The sequence below is a fragment of the Lutra lutra genome, chromosome 11, assembly GCF_902655055.1.
Source record: "Lutra lutra chromosome 11, mLutLut1.2, whole genome shotgun sequence".
Taxonomy (NCBI): Eukaryota; Metazoa; Chordata; class Mammalia; order Carnivora; family Mustelidae; genus Lutra; species Lutra lutra.
This window is the reverse complement of record NC_062288.1, coordinates 23,030,575-23,054,684: the sequence shown is the minus strand read 5'-3', so window position 1 is coordinate 23,054,684 and position 24,110 is coordinate 23,030,575. Positions and strand designations below refer to the sequence as shown.

At 41.4% G+C, this 24,110-nt stretch overlaps 1 protein-coding gene across 3 annotated transcripts in view; it reads left to right on the top strand.

Moving 5' to 3' along the window:
* Nucleotides 1-24,110, top strand: part of MAGI2 (membrane associated guanylate kinase, WW and PDZ domain containing 2) — a 1,365,890-nt gene that overhangs the window by 1,051,545 nt on the left and 290,235 nt on the right. For 2 of the 3 annotated variants that reach the window (XM_047694175.1, XM_047694174.1), the window contains exons 8-9: nt 6,821-6,942; nt 8,906-9,088. In XM_047694175.1, coding sequence (XP_047550131.1) covers nt 6,821-6,942; nt 8,906-9,088 — 305 coding nt within the window. Of the gene's footprint in view, nt 1-6,820; nt 6,943-7,279; nt 7,409-8,905; nt 9,089-24,110 lie in introns of all 3 variants that reach the window. The other variant, XM_047694173.1, reaches the window with a different exon arrangement.

The following is a 24,110-nucleotide window of genomic DNA, read 5'->3' as shown; positions in this document are numbered from 1 at the left end:
ATTCAATTCTTCCCTTTATCCAAAGCCCATATTTTAAAATAAAGTATATTTAAAACATTTGTCTTTAGTACTTTTAAATTTTAGCTTTTCAAGGCATATTTTGTATTATGTAAGCCCTATTTTATAATTCTTTTTGTTCCTGTTTTATCTTCCCTATTAGACTTGTGTTTGATTGAACTTTGTCCCTCCCTACACCCTCTTTCATAGTGCTAAGCAGGGTATTTGAGAAACAAATATTTGATGAATCACGATAGCATTTATCAACTACTTATATCCAGGTACTGGTCTGAAGCGATTTCTTCATTTAAATTCATTTAATATGCATGACTCTATGAGGCAGGTATTACTTTTATCCCAACTTTACAGAGAAAAACTCCGAAGCACAAAAAGGGTAATTGATGTCCTCAAGGCCACATACCTAAGATGTAGTGAGGCTTGGACGAATCCCAGCGACAGGACTACTGTGACCAAGCTCTTGATACACTGCCCCGCCTTTGGAGAAGAAGGTTGACCCCAGGAGATCCCCATAGGGTTATAATCCTCTCTTGGTTTCCAAAGCATGAAGTAGTTTTTACTCCTTAAAACCTGATCGTAGAGAAAGCTTTATGGAGTCTTCTCGAGGCTTGTTTTACAATGAATCAAATATACGTGTAGCGGGTGTAGTGTTTGTGTTTGCCACAGCAGCTGCCGTCTAGGGGTTCAGATGTGAGGAAGTGATCTGCGGCTTTCCTGACCACCCAGAAGTGTGGGAATCAGAAGTGGGGGTCACAGAAAACCTAGGGAATTCCAAGCCACCAGGAAATTCATACTCTGATTCCATACAGGAATTACTGTTTTAAAAAAAAAAAAAAATGCTCCAGGTAAAATAGATTTTGGGAAGCCTCCAAAGGAGCTTAACATAGAAGAAATAATATACTGAGCCACAACCCCAAATCCCAAGCCAATTTCCCCATGCTCAGCGGTGACTGGCTGCCTCCCTGGGCTCCCTCACTTTGTCCCTCACATAGTGCTTTTCCATGTGAGCACATTTCTAGTGTAACACAAGATAGCAGCTGCTACTTCCCAGCTTCTCAGTTCCAAATCTTACATCGCCGTAGTAGGCTGACATTTTCACCTTTCCCAAGAATGTCTCCTGCCTGCCTCCCATCCATTTACTTACTCAGTAAATATTTCTTGAGCGCTGGCCACCTAGTGTGTAGAGTAATTACTGTAGCCACCTTGAAAACCTTGCAAATATTTCACTTGTGGCACAACGTCTCCTTGAAAGCTGCTCCCTTCTCTGTCTCACATTGAACCAGTGATCTGTTTCTAAACTGTTCACTGAAATCAAGATGGTGGGATAGTAGCCAAGGGGTACAAAAGACCCCGTTTGTGACTGTACACCAGAAGTTCCCCTCTCCAAAAACCAAGGAGAAGCAAGGTGGGGTGGGAGGAGGCTATGATATGGAGGGAATGCTGGCATTGGGGGTCAGATGGTGGCCTTGATGACCAGCAGACCTGCCTGGGCATGCTGAAGGGCTTAGGGTGTACGGCTTCCCTCCACTCTTGCATTCCCTCAGTGAAGAAGGCAGTAGTCAAACAGGACCGTGACCTGGGACTCCTCTTGACAGCATATCATTCGATCAGATGCAAATATTTTTTGCTCCTCTGTGCATGTTATGAATCTTCTAATACTAGAAGTCTTCTCTTCTGGAGCCAAAATAGCATTTCCTAGCACTCCCCAAGGCCACCTACAGAAAAAGAGTCTTCCACATAAATCTTAGCAGGCAAGAAACTCCTTTGCACCTTCTCAGTTTCTAGCTCAGGAGGAGATCGCAGCCCTCGTTGCACACTGGTGTTACCTGGGAAGCTTTCTTTTTTCTTTTTTTTTTTTTTTAGATTTTATATATTTATTTGACAGAGAGAAATCACAAGTAAGCAGAGAGGCAGACATAGAGAGAGGAGGAAGCAGGCTCCCTGCTGAGCAGAAAGCCCGATGCGGGGCTCGAACCCAGGACCTGGGATCATGACCTGAGCCGAAGGCAGCGGCTTAACCCACTGAGCCACCCAGGCGCCCCACCTGGGAAGCTTTCTTAATGCCAATGCCTGTACGTCATTCTGAGATTATGGCTCTGTTGATTTAGGGTGGACCTGAGTCTTTTCTGGTTTTGCTGTTGTTGGTTTGCTTGTTTTTAGGCTCCTCGGGTTGAATCAGAACTACAGTGCACTGCCACATACGAACTTATTTTAAGTTTCCATTCCATAGTGAAAGGAGGAGGTTAAACTACAAGCGAGTGAACACAAGAGCAAAGAGAGAAGGCAGTGGAATCCCATCTTTAAGCATCCTCATCCCTTTGCCATTCCAACATGGAGGCATCTCCCGTCGGTAGTCCTTCCTTTTTTGTGAAGGAAAAACAGGGTTGTTCTGATATACCCACTGCAGAATATGACTTATATCCTCTTAGCTCATACCACCTAAAGATTCGTAAAATATGACAGTAGACTGATAGGATTAAAAGGTAAGAACTCTTGGTGGCACCCCAGGTGCTGTTTTATATGGAAGCTAGATGAACTAGCTAGCAATTATCTCCCAGAGCCTAAACAATGAGAAGGATGATGGCATTTGTCATTCACATGCTTTGTACACATTGTAAGATCCCCAAATCCTTGCTAAAAGGACTCAAAACTATTCATTCTGGAAGCACAAGGAAGACACTGCTTTCTTATTCAGCAACAATCATATTTCTTTGTGATAGGCCTTTTTAAGCTTGGGAGCATTTTACATTTTGAATGAATGTCTTCATTTCTGATGATGTGCATGTTCTGTAGCAATTAGTTTAGGATATTAAAGCCACACCCAAGCATGCCAGACTAGTTCATTGGTATTTTCATTCCCTGTCAACTCTAGAAACTCACTTTGGTGACGAATGGCGTATTTTCAAAATAGTGTCCACAAAGCAAGTGGCTATGCTTTGGCTTTCCTAAGGAAATAATTAACATGCAGATGGCAGTTGAAGGAACCCAACTGTATATAGAAATGTATTCCAGAATGTTCTTGTATTTTCTGTAAGATAAAGTTACACATGTGATAAACGGTGACCTAGGAGAATGGAAATGGGACAGGAAATAAAGAGAGCACATCTTTCTGTGTGCTTCAAAGCTGTTTATTGGTTGCTCAAAATTACTAACATATATTAGTAAACAAGTCTTGAAACACACACTCATCATTTAGCTATTTAACAAACAAAAATATCATCTTTCAGTGTGTCCAATGCTTAGCATACAAAGATGAACACATAGAACCTGCATACAGGTGTGCATAATCTATAGAAGGAAATACACATGAAAGTCAGCTATTAAAATACAGTATGATAAGGTTATGATAGTTTGTGAAATTCATTATTGTGAAATTATCATTTAGGATACTGTATATTAATGACATCAGAGAAAGCTCTCCCTGCCAGACTTGGAGGAAAAATACTTATAAGACTCAGTAACAGGAATACTATGTCCTCTGAATGTCTTGAGTTTCACTTAAATACTCTGAAGAAAATAACCAGTTTCTCTGTCCCATTGAATTAGTGGCTTGAAAGCTCAAAGCTAATTCATAACATAACGCTAGCAACCAAATAGGGTCCTATATGATCAGTTCTGTCTGTTGATCTACCCAGATTCAACTCCTGTCACCCAGATTTTGTTTACTTTCTGTTGTTTTTGTTCCTTAAAAGTACTGCAAATCCTCCCAGTGATGAGACAGGTTATAAGAAAATAAATAAATAAATAAATAAATAAATAAACTGTGACAAGAGACGTCTGTTCAAGATCTTATGAGAGCCAAGGGAAAGAGTGTGACACAGGCTGGCCGTGTTGCTAGGGGAGGCTAGGGAAGGAGCTCTAGCACAGATGGGAAAAGCATCATCATAATGACCCTGTCAGCAGCCCTCATTAATAACAGTAAAAAAGAAGAGCTAGACCTTGAAGAATAAACAATCACTGGACCTTACAATTGCAGGGTCTTCCCTATGTATCTGTGCTTTGCAAACATTTTTTCTCTGGTCCTCACAGCAATCCCAATAAGCAGATACTAATATCCCCATGTACCACACGAGAATATTGATGCTTATGGAGATGAGTAATTTGTCCAGGATGCCACCTCCCACCCAGGTAGTCTTGCTTCAAGGGCTGCAGTATTGCATGCTGAAATTCTCGTGGAATGATAAGGGGATTGACACAGTGTTGTCAGCGAGAGTCGCTCCAAGTGTGTCCAAGAGGGGCGTGTGGTGCTGCAGCTGAAGGGGAAGCTACAGAGATAAGGAAGGGCAAAGTCAGGAATAATGTTTCTTTAGGGAATAGGAAGATTTCAAAGGATTTTAATAAGAGGGTTACACACACACACACAAAAAAAAAAAACGGGGCGCCTGGGTGGCTCAGTGGGTTAAGCCGCTGCCTTCGGCTCAGGTCGTGATCTCAGGGTCCTGGGATCGAGGCCCGCATCGGGCTCTCTGCTCAGCAGGGAGCCTGCTTCTCTCTCTCTCTCTCTCTCTCTCTCTCTCTCTGCCTGCCTCTCTGTCTACTTGTGATCTCTCTCTCTGTCAAATAAATAAATAAAATCTTAAAAAAAAAAAATAAGAGGGTTACACAAAAGCGGAGAAAAGGCAAGAGAGGCCTCAAACTCTGATCCTTCTGAAATAAGGTGGGGCTGTCAGAGTCTCCCAGGCGAAGAAGTTTTGTAAGATCCCATGCCGTCGTTCACTACATGCTACAGATCACACGGACTCCTTGGTGCATAAGAGCATGACAATAGTATTTACTTCCAATGGGAAATAATTTTACATAAGACAGATTTACTTTGAAGTCCATCCTGGGGACCGCCATTACCAAAGGAGGTTGTCGTAAAGCACCCTCTTCCTACACGGCACCAGAAGCAATGTTAGAGAACGGCCTGGTGCTCTTCAACCCCCCACCTCCCCCACCTCCCGCCCAAAGCCTCTCCTGTGGACTCAAAATGCTGACAGTGATGGTGGTGAGAACGTGGTGATACTGGTGGCAGGTGGCTGCTTCTAGTTCCCGAACTGTCTCTGTTTGCTCCCCTGTGCCAGCATGCACTGCTTCCTCGAACCCTCACGACCTCCCCCGGAGGAAGGCGGTCGTATGTCCGTATGACAGATGAAGGTTTAATCACACAGCTAAGCAAGTTGTAGAGGTACATTTTGAATCCAGGGCCAGTAGACTCCGGAGCCTGTGTGGCAGGCGGCTTACCCTACCCTGCCTCCCACGAGGAAGAGATTATAAATACAGCAGTCATCTTACCCTGTTTCTGAAGACTGCTTTTCTGTCTCGCTAGGAATTATCTGATTTATTATAATAGAAAATTGGTTGTTGAGACTTTGCTTCTTTTGCCTCCTTTTCTTTCTGATATGTACTTTTAGAAGACATAATGAGAAGATTGTGTGTGTGTGTGTGTGTGCATGCCCATTAAATATGTGTGCAAATGGGGTGCTTGGGTGCCTCAGTTAGTTAAGCATCTGCCATCAGCTTATGTGATGATCTCAAGGACCTGGAATCAAGCCTGGCATCAGGCTCCCCACTCAGCAGGGAGTCTGCTCGGCCCTCTCCCTCTGGCCCTCCCCTTCCTGCTGGTTCTCTCTCTCACTCTTCCTTTCTCTCTCAAATAAAATCTTTAAAAAAAAAAAAAAGTGCGCTTGCCAGTGAGAACTCGTACATCAAAAAGAGAAGGTGTGTGGATAAGAATTGCCTTTGGTCAGATCTCAGCCTGGCCACTTAACTGGGCATGAGATTTAGACCTCCTGTGTGTCAGGCTCATTGCCTTTAAAATAGCAATGTTTCCAGCTGAAGACTGTTGTTTAACTACATTGAGAAAATATATCTGCAGTACTTAGCACAGAGTTAAGTACCCAGAATTGTTCATTCGTCTTCTAACTCCTCTTTGGTCGTCAGGCTTTCCTACCATAATTCTATTTCTGTTTGTACAAAGAGCAAAAACCAATGTATATGTCAGCCCTCCCACAGGGGCATTTATATCCTAGAGAAAGAGCTATGTGTCACTGCCTCTAGGCAGCGTTTTTTTAGTTCCTACCCTCTCCAAGGACAAGGAGCTCTAAATTTCATACAAGAATTCATTAGGCTGTAAGGAGGCTATAAGGGATCCTTATACTATCAGCCCTCGGGTTAGCTGATCCACAGCTGCTTCAAGACACTTGGAGTCTGCTGTCTACGAGTTTATCATCTCGTTATGCCAACTGTGAATACTTTCCTTTTGACTGACACGAGCATCAACCCCTGCCCCGCCAACAGGTATCCTATGACTTGTGCAGATATCCTTGGGAATCTGTCCTTCTCTATCCCAGCCCTTCAATCCAGGTCTGTCTGACTCTAAAAAGTGTGAATGCTGGTTGCTAGTCATCAGTGGATTTAACTTATCTTGTTAGATATGGGGACTTTGCAAAGCTTAGAAGATCCTCTTTGTGACACCATTCGGTATAAATTTCATTTGCTGACCATTTATTTTAATGCATCGAACTTATCCTCAAACTAACACAGGAGACCAGAAAGCAAGTGCACATTCTAGTTCTTTTGGCGGAGTCATGCATAATTTAAATACAATAACATATGATGGAGGCATTGAGAACTTTGCTCCTGTCACAGAAATGTGTGTTGTACGCAGGCCAGCCCCAGCAGAGGCCTGACCTCATGGCCCGGTGGGGCACTTGACAGATCACACAAGGTGTCCCCTAACCGCCTGCTCTCTGTAGGGCTCTACATATGTTCTCTTAAATGACATTGCCCCACTGTTAGCCTAATTTGAAATTTTATTCCTCAGCCACATAAATAGAAGAACACAGTTTGAAAACCCCGTCCTGGAAGCAAAAAGGAAGCTACAGCAACATAACATGCCCCACACGGAACTTGGAACAAAGCCCCTGCAGGCGCCGGCTTTCCGAGGTGAGTACCAGGTCCACCCGCCATGTTTCAAAGAGAAAAATGATCTACCAAACTCCTTGCTCTTCCAGATCTGCCTTTAGCTGGGACCACTTCAGAAGATGATTTGCTTTCCCCAAACCCCTCTCCTAGCTTTAGCTGGATGGTTACGGGGCTCCGTGGCTTCCTTACAGCCTCCCGGCCGTACCTTAGAGGAATGTGCAGCACCGGGCCGGGAGGAGACTCCGGGAGGAGACAGTGGGACGGGAAAGTGGACCGTAAAGTGCAGATTCATAGAGACCCCTAGGCTTGTCCTCAAAAGACCACGCACAAGAATAAGGATTGTTCTCCTTTGTGACAGTAGACGGTTCCTGGTGGACATTACCTAAGCCCACATCCACCTGCCCTCACGCAGTCCCCGAGAGGTCGCGCAGCGTGAATGACTTGTCTTACTATCTGCGCGACCGCGCCAGGAGGCCCTGGCCCTTCGGTATGTCCATCTGTCTGTCCGGGGCTTCCTGCTGCCCTTGACCACTCCTTCGAACCACATAGTGGGATGAGTTGCTGCACAAACTTTTCACGTCTAGGGGAGTCTTACTCATAAATGAGAGCACGAATACCGCACCCCCACAGCATAAATGCCATGAATGTAAAGGTCTCACGGTAACTTGGCTCCACTCCTAAAATGTTATGTTCATCAAAGAAATGTAGATGGCAAGATCAAAATGCATTTTTCATTTACATTTTAATGGAAAAAACATAAACTTAAATATAAAATAGAGAATAATTATATATATATATGTGCAGACCTATTATATATTATATATATATTATATATTATGTATATTTTAGTGCAGACCTATGGGACATGTGCATGCATGAAATAAAATTCCAGTATGATGATTCATTATATCTATTACATATCAACCAAAATATAACAGCAGCAAAAGCACTAAAATACTTAGCTAAGTACCTATCTGCAGTTTGGCGTTACAAAAATCAAATCATATCACTGAAAATGTAATAACTGTATGCATGTAGGCACATGTGTATACTTTGTATGTGTGTGTGTGTATACACACTTGATTGAGATAACATTTAAAGCAGATATTAATTCTATTTCCTACCATGACTTTATTTTTAAAGTGTGTAATATGCTTAGGAATATGTTTATTACAGATCATAGCTGGGAAATCGTATCATGTAACAAATTGGTGCTCAAACCCAAATGATTGGGCTCTCGTTATGGTCAGAGTGTTTAGGCATATGATTTGAGTGTATCAACATATTGTTACAAAATGTGTTACCTTTACATTCATAATGATATATAGAAATATTGGCTTGTGTTTTGCTCACATTTTAGAGTATACTAAACACCATAAGGGCAGTAGAGCTTTATCTAGTTATCTTTATAGCATCTCACAATATAAGCAAAAGTTAACTCAGTCCCACTTCCAGGTACTCCTTCTAAATAGTTTAGACATTTGATTCGATGGTAGCGTTCCATGGGTCTTATTCTTTTAAAAATGAAACAGTCTATTCTGGTTTTCCAGTTTAATCCCTTCAAAGTTTTAGGCAGGACCCGCCACTGACAGGCACCTCCTGCTTGGACTCCTTTAGAAAAAGGAATGTATCCAGATGTGTCTGGATGATTTGGACTCCTCTTTATCTATAGGCTTTGATGGCCTGTTGATTTGGCCCCTTTTTAAAAAAAGCCCAAGGAGGCCTGCTTTGGTGAATGGAAACACTGACTTGACGGAAAAGCTACAAACCAAGCAGCTTTTTTGTCTTTCCGGGATGCTTGGGACTGCTCTGTGTTTGCAGAAAGTACTAAAAATTCAGCTCCTGCCTTCACTGCCTGCTTGCTTTTACTACAGGAGACACCCACCCTTACCCCTGGGACGGCTGCTCAGAAACTGGCTTTCCCCTGTGTACGAACTTGCCTTAAATATGCTTTTTCTTTTTTAACTTATATTGGCCAATGTAGAAAAACCACTCTTCACCCGGGATGCATCCCAGTTGAAGGGAACATTCCTCAGCACCACCCTAAAAAAGAGCAACATGGGTTTTGGATTCACCATCATTGGTGGAGATGAGCCTGATGAGTTTCTGCAGGTGAAAAGCGTGATTCCGGATGGGCCTGCAGCGCAGGATGGGAAAATGGAAACAGGTAAGGTCCTTATGCTTTAGAAATTTGTTTTACAACAGTTTCCCTTTCTTCTACCCACCCCTCCCCCACCACCACCAAGGCAAATAGGAGGAGCTTCTTTCTGTGATTTTTATTTGAAGGCCAAAGATCACTTCACTTTAGGGAAACCAGAAATTATGTTTCTCCTAAGTTTAGGAGTATCAAATTGAAGTATTTTGGAAATAGATCTAAATATCATTCTTGTCTCATTTTTCAGACTGCCCCTTCTATTTGCTGGATTTAATGGGCTCTTGAGATTGACACTTTTCTAATTTATTTTTAGAGTTCCGTCTTAGAGATGTGATTAACATTTCATACTATTCTACTTGATACTCAACCATTGATATTTTAAAATCTGCATTAATCTTGTGATAGTCTCAATGCTGAATTGCCCAGGTTAGATATTTAAATATGCATGCTCATCTCAAAGAAAAAAATTTTGGATGGTATTCATCTATATATGTCCCCATCAATGTTTTAATATATAAGGTTGTTTTCTGCAGTTCTTACAAATCAATTTTCACATGCAGTTACTTGGATGTCTATCAAATTATAATCAAAATTCATTTAACATGGAGATGTGGAGGCAAATTGTTAAAGGCACAAATGCATAAAATATGAAAGGTCCACAGGGGTAAAGAAAAAAGTGATGAACTAAGTCTGGTTTTTCAGTTTGATTTTAAATTCTCCTTCCTGGCCCATGTCCTTGGATTAATCCCATAACTTACAAATGCTAAGGGCATTACCTGGGGCGGGGGCGGGGAGAAGAAATTCGATCTTGTGTCTTTAAAACACTGATTCAAGAATTTTGTAGTGTTGTTTTTGAAAGACATTAGAAAGTATTACAAAGTATAATAACTGTATCTCCAAAGAACTGTATCACCATTACACATTTTTACAGTGTTGATTTAATTTGTGATATCAACTTGCCAACATTAATGGGTCTTAGTAGATATACAAATTAGAGAATTACTTTTGAGGAAACATTATCACACCTATGTGGTCTGTATATTTGTGAATTGTTATATCACCATTTAGTAAGTGGTTCCTCAAGAAATAACTGCTTTCCAAGGTCACCTAATGAATATATTTGTAACTCCCTCTCACTGGTGAGTAATAATCCATCTAATAGCTGTTACATCTCCTTAAAGTTGAGTGAAGTTTTAAAACTAACCCACCACATTTTTCGAACGCTATTGTTGTAAAAATCATTTGTACATAATTTTCTGTAAGTGTTAAGTTAGGGGCGCATATGTGGCCAGACCTGAGAACGACAGTGATGGATAGGACAGGGCCCAGCTCTCGAGGAGTTTATGTCTAGGAAGGGCCTCCAATAGATAAACAAGTAGTTGTAACACAATATGAGTAGGATGAATCTGTAATAACCCTGATGTTGGCACAAAATCAAGACAGTGGGAGGAGGAAGCAACAGAAATGTTTAAAAAGAAAAGTGTGTTCCTAACCATGTAATCTTATTGGGCTTTTATAGAAGTGATAATTTCTCCCATTGGAAAACGATACCATAAAACTTTGAAATCTGCTTATAAAATACTCGGGAAATTTAAATGTTTATTTTTAATTGTGAGGTAATTTAAAATAAAATGTAAACAACATTTCTGTGATATTCCACAAGTAGCGATAGGAATGGCTGCTCAGTTCATTGAGCTAATATTTCATGAATATCCATACATCCCAGGCATTCTGCTAATTATTACGGATGCAAAAATTAAGAAACAAATGTTTTTATCATTAAGACGCTTACACTGTAGAAATAATGAGTGGCATGTTAATGAATATTTATATCAGTGCAATCATAAAAATATGTGCAAAGTCCAGAAATAGGCCAGAGGAATGGGAGATTGAATCCATTAGGAGATGCTTAGGGAGAGCCTCGTACGGAAGATGATACCTGACAGAGTTTTGAATGATGAATAGGTGTTAGCTAGGTGGACAAAGAAGGGAAGCCACAGGAAGAGGAAACAACATATGCAAAGGCACAGTGGTAGGGAATACCTAGATAAAGATTTATATGCCATCGCAGCCTATGGCAATCTTCCAACTTCATTAGGTATTTATGTGAACTACCAAATAAAGTGATAATCATAACTGGTAAAGATGAACTGTTATGACGTGTAGGAAACCTCAAAGAACAGTCTGTAGTCATATATCCTCAACTAAAAAACATAGAGTTCATAAATGCATGAATACTTACATATAAAATCTCTCCCATGTAAATTTCTCATATAAACTTTCGACCAATTAGGCATAGTGCTTTACTCTATGGCTGATGTTTTCTTGATTTGTCTGTGCCGAGAACCTGAAACAGTGCAAGGCAAAGAGCAAGTGCTCAATAAGTATTTGTTGGATGGATGGATGGATGGATGAATGGATGGATGGATGGATAAATGGATAGATGGATGGATGGATGGACGGACGGACGGATGGATGGACAGACGGACGGATGCATGGATGGATAGAGTGTTGGATACACTTAGAAATTAAGAAGTGAAATTTGAATTGGCTGAATTCCACTTTTCCAGCATAGCCTGGCCAATGCTAATTGTCCAAATAGTTTACCGTCAAAGCAGAAACAAACCAGCATTGCAGTTTCTGGAGGAAATTAAAATGACAAAAACATGTTAGGGACAAAATTAATTTCCTTTTTTGTAACGACTTCATCTATAAATGAACCTCAGGTGTTTTTTTTTTTTTAAATGGACACTACAGATAGAGTGATAAATCATTAATATTTATGAGGTGTGTGGTCTCTCAGGGTTGTGGGATCATCCAGAGTCAGGCTCCAAGATGAGAAGGGAGTCTGCTGGAGATTCTCTCTCTCTCTCCCTCAGCCCCTCCCACCACTCATGTTCTCTCTGTCTCTCTCTCTCGCTCTCTCTCAAATAAATAACTAAATCTTAAAAATGATAAGTGGTCTCATTTGACATTGAAATAACCATGAAAATACTTGAATCAATTTTTTTTACCTCTAGGTTATTTCTAATTTAAGCAAAGAAATGTCAGTAGTTTGTGTGGACACAGAGAAAGATCCATTCTACTGAAAAGTTGACCAAGGGTCCTACACAATAAAAACAAGGGTAGGATGGGAATTCTTTCTTTCTTGGTCAGCACTGATTCATGGCAAAGAGTAGAGACCAGGGGAAAATGAGGACACACTGTGCCCCTAGCTGCTTTTTGGAAACTAATTGAGCCAATCCCCAATGGTCCTATAATGTTCTAGAAGAAGCTTTTTTAGAAGAAATTACCATAGTGCTCAGAAACCAATGGGCTTCTGATTGTTAAGTATTCTACACATCCTGGCAATCATTTGTAGGCACCAGAGATCCTGGTCATATTCTTTTTTTTTTTTGACAGAGAGAGAGATCACAAGTAGGCAGAGAGAGAGGGGGGAAGCAGGCTCCCTGCTGAGCAGAGAGCCCCATGCAGGGCTCGATCCCAGGACCCTGAGATCATGACCTGAGCTGAAGGCAGAGGCTTAACCCACTGAGCCACCCAGGCACCCCTGGTCATATTCTTTAAACTATTTTTAAAATCAAGATTGATATACTAAGGCTTGCATAGAAACTACAAAGTCTGAGAGTTATTTATCTAACATCCTTCAGGTAAAAAGCTTCTCTTGTTACATGATGTTTTCCTGTTTTTCCCCAGGCTAATTTTTGAATCGAGGCTTGAAGTTTTCAACAAATGTAAGAGCGAGGAAAGCTGGCCTATCTGTGAAGTTCTTCTGTAGATAGGGGTTGAATTATGAGGTCACTCACAACCTATTAGATTTTATTTGCCCTCTTCTAAAACGTATCCACGTTATTAGTAAATGGCAAGAGACTGGGAGACTAGCATCCTGACATTCTCTGGCTCCCGGCATTTCTCCATTTCAGCAGATCACTGTTACTGCCCTTTTGCTGGTTGCTAACTCAGTTGTTCTTTGTGTTTCTGGAAGTAGAGGCATAAGATTAATTTTCTCAGAATCACCTGGGGAGCTTTTTAAAAATGCAGATTCCTGTGTCCCTGCACCTACTGATATCCAATTTCTAGAAGTGGTTTTGGGCATGTGCATTTATACACTTCTAAAAATTGTCAAATCAACACATGCATGTGAAAAAAAATCATGTGAAAATATTTGTAATGCATAAAATATCTTCTGTCCTGCTCCTCTACCCCCCTCCAGGCCCCTGTCCCAGAGGCACTCAGTCAGTTTGTATTCTTAGAGATGGTAAATACCTTCACACCTCCAATTAATGTGTTTATACTGTTGTCTTGATTTAACAGATTTAGACATGACCTATATTTACTTCCTCTTAGAAAGAAATGAAGAATTAGCTCTCTTGTCTCCCATCTGCCTTCCCACATTTTCCCAATAGAATTGTACAGCTAATTTCAGTAATATTTGTATAGTTTTTGCATTAACATGGCTTTATATATTTGTTCACTGACCCCAGTGATATACCATTCATACCTTTTTCCCCCTTAAATAGCTTTGTGGGGTTTCACTTTGTCTTTCTCTCTGTCTTGCAGTATCTTTCTTAAAATAATTATTTGTTTTTCCTCCCAAAGCATATTAGGTCCTCTAGCGGGTCTTCTTTTTTCTAAACATCTTTTGTCCTCCTGTTTCTGTCTGAGGCTAAGTGTTCCTCTGACCCTTAGAGATATTTCATCATGTCTCTCCCTAGCAGAGTCCACCATTATCCACATCCATCTCTTTCTCTCTCTCTCTCTCTTTTTTTTTAAGATTTTTATTTTCTTATTTGTTAGAGACAGTGAGAAAGGGAATACAAGCAGAGGAAGTAGAAGAGGGAGAGGCAGGCATCCTGTTGAGTAGGGAGCCCCATGCGGGGCTCGATCCCCTCCCTGAGATCATGACCTGAGGTGAAGGCAGGGACTTAACCGACTGAGCCACCCAGGCGCCCCTCCACACCTCTTTTTTGCGGACGCTCATTTTACTGAAGTGCAGCCCTTGCATGTGTTATGATCCTCAACTGTCCATATTTAAAAGTGAAACTGAAAAGTTTCCCTAATGTTCTTAGCCAGGGACAGAATATGAACATCTGTCAAATGGGGACCTTTTTTTTTTTTTTTGGAGACACCCTCAGTTTTTGACTTGGGGTAGGTGGTGGGAATTTTGCAAACAGTGCCTCCGGGAGGATTATATACTTATATCAAGCATTCCTGGGATTCTGCAGAGCAACTAAGAGCCCTTCCCCTGCCAAGAACACACTAGAACAGCAATGAGCTTTCTGTAAAGGTGCAAATAGTAAATATTTCAGGCCTCGTGGGCCAGGTGGTCTCTGTCACACTGTTTAACCCTGTTGTCATGAAAGCAGCCTTAGACACCACATAAATAAATCAGTGTGGCTGTGTTCCAGTAAATGGTATTTACCAATATGGGCAGCAGGTTTTGCTCCATGGGCCAGTTTGCCAACCCCCCACCCTAGATGCCAACCCCCCGCCCTAGAATAGACCTTCCAAAACCATGATAAATTCGTCATCATGCTTGATTTTCATTTCATATTCTAAAATTCTCTTGAGCTGTCATGCCATATAACGGCTCCTCTCTGCCAGATAAATGGATTCTTTCAGGTTCTTTTTATTGCTGAGGGTTTATGCATTTTAAAGTCTTTGCTAAAGAGGATAGCCATGTGCATTCAGTCTGTCATCTGGAACCAGACATCTCAGAGTCTGCGTTTTTACACCTACTGAAGTTTGAGAACTATTGTATGGAGTGGTAGGTAACAAGAAGACTCCCTTCCCATCTACTGTACAACTTAGACGTTCCCCACCAACCCCAACCGCCTCTCAACAGAGCCTATGCTCAGAATTGCTTTTAGGGAGTATTTATGAATATTCCTGGTACTACCTTTTGGAGTAGCATCTCTGGCCATCTACCCAGTCCGACAAAGCTGATTACTCCTTATGTTTATCTCTCATATCACACTAGGACATTGGCTCAAAAGCAAATTTCTCATTCTTTGGGAATTTTAGCCCTGTTAATTCTCTATCCTATAATTGGCATTCTCTGGAATCTTAGTTATCCTTTTGCTTTCTGGGGAACAGCAAAGATTAACCTGAGGCTGTGGGTACCATGTAAGCAGATGGCTGCTCTGCTCTTGCCAGGAGAGTTACTGCCCCTCGTGGGACCAGCTCTTTGTACTGATTGTCCAGTTAATGGTTACCCACTGGTTCCCCACACTGCCTTACCCCAGTTTTATTTGACCTTCCCTAACCATTGCTAGCTCCCTAGCACTTTAATGGAATTCCATGGTTATGATTTCAACATCTCCTAAAAAAGACTGTTCGTAAGAGAAAGCCCAAGATGTAATTCAAACCTGTTTTGTGTCTCATCTGCCCTCTGCTAACTTGTGTTCCAGCACAGTCTTCCTTTTGAATTTTGAGCCCCCGGCTGTGTTGGTCTGTCCCAGCTGCTCTCACACGGACGGGCTTGCCTCATCAGATGTTTCAGTGAATCAGCCAGTGCTCCATCACCACCCACCTCCACCTCTGATGTTCACATTTAGATGGTTCTGTCCATTTCCAGAAGCAAATGAATGAATCCGAGAAATGTAATATTTCTACTTGAAGTATCTGTTGAGTTTACTGTTGCATACCACCCCCAAACTCGGCAACTATCAAACATTTACTCATGAGTCCACATTCTTGCCTGGGATCTGCTGGGTGGCTCTCATCTGCTAGGCTCACTTTGGGACTGTCATTTGGCCACAGGAATGGAAATGCCCTCTTGGGGCTGGGATGGGGGGTGGTGGTTTCACCCACAGCTGAGGCCTCAGCTGGAATGAATGGGACTCCCCAGGGCTGACTCCCCACATGGTCTGAGCAACAGGGTGCCTGGAGCAGTTTCCACGGTGGCTTAGGGCTCTAAGAGAGCAAAAGGGAAAACTGTCAGGCCTCTCGGCCTAGCCTCCAACTAGCACGGCATCACTTCTACCCCTTCGGCTGATCAAGGCAAGTCACAGGTCAGCTCATATTCATGGGCCTGGAAACTAAGCCCTGTGTTTTGATGGGAGAAGGGGCAAAACATTTCTAGTGGTCTTTTATCCCCCGCACTATCCTTTCTGTGGCTTCCTTGTTTCTGAATTACTTGACTTTGTTCAAACTTCCCTCAGAAACTTATCTTTTACTTTTGTAGACACTCTACCTTTTTACCTTTCTGGCACAGAGGCATGGATAATGGGTTGCCTTTCAATTCTCCAACATGCTACAAATAAATAACAGAGAATCATAATACCACGTCCAGAGAAATGAGCAGTGAAATCAGCTGGTCTCCAGCTCTGTCTTCCGAATAAAAATAGAGAAAGTGGTTGCAGCAATTCACTGTGTAAGAGCTAACAAAATATCCAGACTCACATCTGTGTTAGGTAATTTTCTAAATTTTACCCCTTGGTATTTATGAGCTTTAAATGCTACACACAGAAAAAAAGTCTTATGCTCTACAAAAGCCAGAAAAATAGAATTGAATTTCTAGCCAGCTGACCAATACTAATGTCTTCTGTAGAGAAGAAATAAATTGTGCTTGTTTAGCTTGTCAATATATTTACTCTTGATTCTTTCCAAACACACCTAACTTTTAAAACCTCACTTCATTTTGTTCAAATACCTAACATCTCCTCTGCAAGCAATGTGTCTTTCAGATCAACCACTGGACATCTCGCAGAGCCGGAGAGAGCCACAGTAAACACTCTGTATCTTCTGTCCTCCCTTTAAGATGATATATTAGGTAATACAAATGCCATCATTGACATAATACTTGATTTTTGGCCACACACCACACCACTTGAAAGGTTTAAAACATTGTTGCATCAATTCTTAAAATCATGATATGCTTCAATAACACATTTAGTTTTAAAGAAGAGGTCTTTGTAACCCAAACAAGTGCTATTGCAGTGCCTCTTTTTGGCACATTTCTATCTTTTCTCTCTTTGTAAATGCCTCGTATGACACTGTTGATGACCTCTTCATTTAAAATCAGAGTCTAGATAAAAGCTCACTTGAGAAAGATTAACTACTATACACGTTCTATCTAGTTTTCGTCTCTACCCCAGGCTTAAGAACTTGATTCTCATTTGAGCACAGATATAGCAAAGTTTGTTACTTTAATTTTGTTTGTAGTTTCAGTATTGGTATCCGTTTGGGTGAGTCACACAGTAATTGAGTTACGACATTTGTGACCACTGTACCTATTAACACCAAGGAAGTCTGTGCACTTAAATGTACTATTATCACTATTAGTTTTAAGTTATTCTGCAGAGAAGCTTTATGTTAATTTGTAGCACAGGTCCACTGGCACTCCTAGGAGCTCAAGAAGAAAGGAGGTAGGACTCCTACTCAGCCTAAGAGCCCAGCTCTGCACGATACTAGACATTATAATACCAGGGATGTTACATTAGAGTAATCTTACTGGGTATGAAGTTAGCGATTTTAAAATCTGAAAGCTAATCATTTAAGTTTAATGGAAAAGGACTGGCGATTATGGGGTTAATGCTGACTTTTTATTACTACTCCATGGAGGAAGTGGTTGACTGTCAGTATATTAGGGAAAGGCTTTCTGCTTAAGTTAGACACATTTGAAATAATGGTATCATCTAAATGCATTTAAGAAGTTTTTATTATTTTAATTCCTTAGGTCTGGGTCCAGGATCCCCAGGATCCTTGCTTATCAATGAAAAAAAAAAAAAAAAAAGGATCCAAATAGGTACAAAGAGTACCAGATTCTGGTGTCTGGATTGGCATATGTGCTTTTATAGACAACGTTTAAAGTCATTCAGTTCCTATTACTCTCGGTCTGGCAACTAATGGAACTGAGCCTTTGGTTCATCAGGGAACAATCTGTTTTTTATAACAGGTACTTGTTTTCACCTGCCCCCTCCTTCAGTGGACTTGTAAACTCTTGCTACTTGCCATCCCCTGTCCCTAGCACCTAACTATAAGCTCTCTAGGTCAGAGCCTATGTCTGACTTCATCAATAATAAATCAGTAATAAATTCCCAAGGCATATTTCCTACCAGATATATGACATATGTTCAGCTGTTCAACTGGGTGATTGAACAGTTGAAGGAATCTATCTGGGCAGCACTGATCTCCTTACATGGATTACTATGAAGGCACAAGATTTGCTGTAATTATCATAGATTTTCCTATAATTATTTATGCTCCCTTAGAGGATAAATTAAGGCTTTTCTTTGTCTAATTTAACCAAACATTTGATTAGATGAGGCATTACATATAAAGTACTTAAAATAGGGCATGACATATGGAATCATCTGGAATTGGTAACCGTTATTAATATTTATAAGACTGTCTTCCAGTAAATTTAAGGAAGCTTTAGTATTCTGGGAGTGATAGATATATGAAAAGAGTTATGAACAGCCTAGGATGGTCACCATTTGGACCCTGGAAATGAAATGATTCTGTATGGAACACTAACAGCAAAAAAACTCTTGCTTCTTAAAGTAGTTCCTACTTTTAAAGGAGATAATCAGAAAACTGTTGGAATTGTAGTGCCATGTTGACAACTGTTATTCTGTTGGTAGACTGGCATCTGAAGTAGGACACTCAACCTCGTGTGTGTGTAAAGACCACTGAAAATTGGGCTGGGGTGCCACCTAGGTATGCCATTGGATTCTGACTCTTTTTACTAGATATAAGTCTTTTTACTAGATACCTTAGAGACATCGCTAACCTCATCTTCATTTGTTTAATGAAGTTTCTCATTTTTTGATATTATAACCCACTCCAAAATAAAAACATGTCCATCCCGCATCATAAGAAACAAAAAAGAAAAGTCTAGAGAGGGTAAGATAGTTGGAAAATGTCTGAGGCAAAATAAACATTTCTATTAAAAGCAATAGTACTCCCTAAATCAAATATCTGTAGAGGATATTGGTGCATATTTCCTACAGATTGTCATGTGGTCTCGTAAGTGCTCAATGAATAGTTTAATTTCCTAGGGACACACACATATATCACCCCCTATAGATATGTGCATGTAAGTGAGAAAAAGAGGCAAGAAATATGTCTTCCACTGTTTCCCCTGCTAAGTCTTAGATCTTAGTTCATAACTATAAACCTCTCCGCATTCTAAACAAGAAGACTTCACTGAAGTCAATAGGAGATAAATTGCCATGCAGACCTTTGTTTATAAGTGTAATTCTGATGGTTTTTGCAAGCTGCCAGTGAAATTAGAGATGGAGCGCACTGGAGTCGGCAAATAGCAAAGCTGCTACAGCTGCAGAAACATGATTCCTGTACCCAGTGTAATTAATGCGCCTCTCACACGAGCCAGCTGAGGATTTGCATGAACTGACAGGAGCACACACGGTAACTCTCGAGTCATCGTCTAATTTACTACTTTGTTCGAAAATCCAACTCTGTGAGGTGAATTTTGCATCTCTTAATGGCAAGAACCATCGTCAGAAATGAAAACATTTCTTCACGTAAATGAGATATTGACAAAAAAGGGGAACTTTGTTTGGTGAAACCAAGATTAATAATCTAGAACTGTCTTTCTCTGTGTTATGAGCTTCATATTCCTTCCCTCTTTGTTTTTAAAGTGTTGGGTCCTGAAATTTTCATTTCTCTGGCTTCTTTGTTCTTCTTTCCTATTTTTCTCACCTGACTAGGGAAAAAGCAAAAACTGGATCTATTTTCTCCTGTGTTCTCATGAGAGAATGAAATTTGGGGCGTGAAAAAACAGACTTAGATTGCCACATCTCAAAATGTCATATGAAGCACTTAATATACTTTCCAGGCTTCATGATGGATAGACATGCAAGGTTAGCAATACTGGCATGTTTGCAGAGCAGTTTCTCACGGACTTGTGTAAGATTGTGATCCTGAATTGGGACATAAAAGCTTTGAAGCGTTGGAGTCATGAGGTTGGGGCTAGATGTAGCAGGAGCTGAAATTACACAAATCCATCCTGCGTGAAGTGAACATTTCTGGAAAACAAGGTGCTGTGCTTTTGTGGTCAATGACATCTGCCTACAGGCTACATCAGTGGTGACCGGTGTAATCTTAGAATTTACAAAGTAGGACCTCAAGTACAAACTAAAAGATATGGAATTGTTTCCAGTGTTTCTCATCAAGGCTGGGTCCTTGAGATTTTTTTTTTTTTTAACGAAATGCAAAGGTCATTTTTCTTTTGGAAAAAAATAACCACCTGCCATTTCCTAGAGAAAAGGTGACATTTTTCTATGAAAAGGAGACATTTTTGTCCAGAGGCGAGTGGAGGCAGTTTCTGGGATTGCCTGACAGTGAGTTTACATGAGAGCAGAGCAAGGTGCTGTGCCTCTGGCAGAAATGACATTTCTCTGCCTAGTCTTAGAGTTGCAAATTCTAAAAAATACAAAACTAAATTTCTGGTGGTAATTCTGGTCTCTCATTGATGTGTGCTGTGGCATTACTAATTAATGCTGTGAACGCGTGCCATGCTGAGGCCAGGGGAGGTTATACAAAGATGGCGGACGGGGAACTTCCTGAGCTACAAGTCCAGCCCTGTGCTTTGATTTCTAAAGCATTTGCTTATTTGCTTATTTGCATATTACCATTTGCTCATTCATTTCTTCAGCAAACTTTATAATGGGACGTTAAGTTGGGGTTTTTCATAGAACTGGCCCTGGGTCCCATCACCTTCTCCCGTGGCTACTGTGGAAATACCCTCCTACAATAAACTGCCCCTGCTCCTCTATTGAAAAAGAAAATGGAGGGGGAAAAAGAAACTTCAAAATCGTTTTCCTTATATGTGGAATGCAGTGCTTGTGTTGAGAAGTAACCCAGTTGTCCCCAAGCAAAAGGGAGGCGTGCTTCCCACCCCCATTTCAATCCAAGTGAGGAGGGAGGTTCTAAATGAATAATCACTCCTCGAAATTGAGATTGCAAAACAAGGGGAGGTGGTGTCTTGGCTTCCAAATTGGACATCTGCTCAGGCAGTGAGTGGACTCACTTCCTTTGCCCGTCAGAACAGGAAAGAAGTGAATTGGAGAGAGGAGGGAGAATAGAAAACACGACAGTGAAGGCACTGCACCTAGTATTTGGTATGACAAGGCTGTGCCAAGTTCTCTATGGTTGAAAGAGACCTTGACCTGAGCCAGTCATCTTCCATATACCGCTCAGGAGAGCCACCTGCTGGGCAAAGAAAACAGCATCAGCAGGCTGGGCAGTGCTCCAATATGGCAGCCGCTGATGGAGATGAAAGAGGTCAAGTTTGGACCAAATACTGCACTGATCCTGGGATGAATGCACAGACCCATCCCATGAGACAGCCAGCCCCTAGGCAACTGCCACTTCAGTGGCCAGTTACCATCCACTACACAGGCAGCCGATTAAATAAAACCAGCCAATTGCAGCCATTGCAGCCAATTAAATAAAAAAGACTCCCTCTCTGGAAGAACTAGACCTTGAAGAGTAAGGGAGGGAAGAAGCAGTGACCCAGGGGCAAACTGTGCCTCCCCCACCTCAAAGCTGTCAGGGTCCCAGTACGAGCCCATGCAGAGGGCAGGAGGAAAGGAGGTTTAAAGTTGAGGCTTTAAGGAGACTAGGTGTATTATAGCCAAAAGTGACTTCGAAGTTGAGAATTTTCCTAAGCTATCATTAAGGAATGGGAAAAGGTGAAAATAGTAACTGTAGGGAAAAACATCCTTCACATTTTTAGCCCCCACCCCCAAATGAGACTGCTTCATAAATGTGTGTGTACAGGGAGTACCCACCACACTTCAGCCATCCCTCCAGGTTCTGGGGATTCACGGATGAATGATAGAGTCTCTGCCATAAAGGATGGCACCATCTGGCAAAGCCATAGAGGTAGGTGAGCAATTTCAAATGACACCTGGAGATAAATACTAGAAGAGGGGTGTACAGACTCCTGACGAATGAGTCTCTCACAAGAGGGCATAGGGAGAGTCCAGGAAAGGTTTCACAGCTGAAGTGTGATTCAAAGACCTGAAGGGAGATTGTGAATTTATTAAGCATTCCAGGTATGGGGAATATAGTGTGCAAAAGTGCGACATCCATTCATTCAGCAGACACGTGCAGGAGATTTTCCTATGAGCCAGGATCTGTGCCAGGTAGGATGTTGGCTTATAAGAAGAAAACAACATGATCCTTGCATGGGTCCACATCTAGGGGACCTGGAAAGCCATGAGCTCTTTGTTATGCCTAAAACCGAGGAGGCAACGGAGAGGGAGGACAGAACCAGAAGTTGAGGGGAAAGGCTGTCAGGAGCTTAATAGGGAAGGAAACTATAAAACAACTTAGGAGTCACAGAGGGCTTGGGAGCAGGGCTGTAACCTCGTCAAATGTGCATTTTAGAAAGATAGATCTAGAGTCAGGGTAATATATGAATTGTAGAAAAAGAGACAGGAATCAGAAGAGAAGTTAAGAAATGTTCAGTATCTCTTCCATGTGCCTGCCCAAACCTACCTTCTCTGGTGCCCTTCATGGATGCCACCATTTGGCTTCCTTGTCTTAGAGCTTCCCGCCAGGCTCCATGAGTGGGAAGAAGCCGCTGGCTATCAGAGGCCAGGAGAGAGTGAGGCACTAGCATTTAGTGCTCACTTATTCGCTGCCAGGTTGCTGCGTGCTGGGCATCCATCTTTTGGAAGCTCTGCTCTCACAACCAGGGGAGGAGGAGAGGAAATGAAATGGGAAGTATGTGGACAGTGCTCCTTCTTGTCAGAGTGAATGAGATGAGTGAAAACAGTTAACTACATTTGCTTCTTTGGGTTTCATGCTGGAGGAGCTGGGTGGACTATGATGACATTAACACAGAAGAAGCAAGGTTGGAGTGTTTCAACCCAGTAAGAATATTTCAGGAGTGCCTGGGTGACTCAGTTAAGCATCTGCCTTCAGCTCAGGTCATGATCCTGGGGTCCTGGGATCGAGCCCCTTGTTGGGTTCCCTGCTTATCAGGGAGTCTGCTTCTCCCTCTCCCTGCCTCTTGCTCCTACTCTCTATTGCTATCTCCCTCTCTCTCTCAAATAAATAAGTAAAAATCTTTTAAATAAAGGATGTTTTAATAACTCCTTAGTCATAAGGAATTGAGACTAATTTAGGTAATATGGTGAACAAGGCTTCTATAAGTTTTATGTTTCTAAGAGTCAGTATCTACATGCATTTGAACAATTGCTCAGAGACAATTAAGTTCTTAACTTCATAATTTGTATTTTCTTTGTGGCATGTTTTATGATTCCCTTTTTAATTTTTTATTTTTTTCAGGGAGAAGTGGTAGCAATAGGATTTATTTTGTATTGCCAGCAAAGTTCATACTTGTTAACAACTTGGTGGGATGGGAAAGGGAAAGAATTATATGCTAAAATCTGCAACATAGAGAGGATGCAAAGTGCTTCAGTCATTGATTAGCTGCCAAAAGGAAGAAGCAGCAGCTTTGTCTTCCATCAAATTCTTCTGGGTTTTTCCAGATGGGAGAGCAACAGCAAATGGGTGAAAGTTATACAGAGACAGATTTTGATTCATTATAAAAAAAAAAAAATAGCTTAATGACAGAGCTGGGTTGTCTAATAATAATATTCATTCTTTGAGCTTAATGGCAATATGCCAAACTTCTAATATATAGTATCTGATTTAATCTCTATAGTAACTTGGTGGAATAGAGATAATTATTCTTATTTTACAAACAAGGAAACAAGTTCGGAAAATTTGATTAATTAGCCCAAGCTCACACCACTAGTACATGGTAAGGTTGAGATTCAAGCCCCTATTTGACTACCGTGCTACTATTTTCTAGAATAGTCAGCTCCCCAGAATTGGAAGTCTTATCGGAGTCTGATTAATCACTTCTCAAGTATTTCTGCTCTGGTTGGAGGTTGAACCATTTGACTCAAAGTCACCATCTCTGAGGGGCATTGTCATGATACTCCTTCTCTACCTGCCTTCTCTTTCTTCCCACCCACTCCCCTGACCCTGGTTTTCATGAATAGTTGTGTGTGTGTGTGTGTGTGTGTGTGTGTGTGTGTGTGTGTGT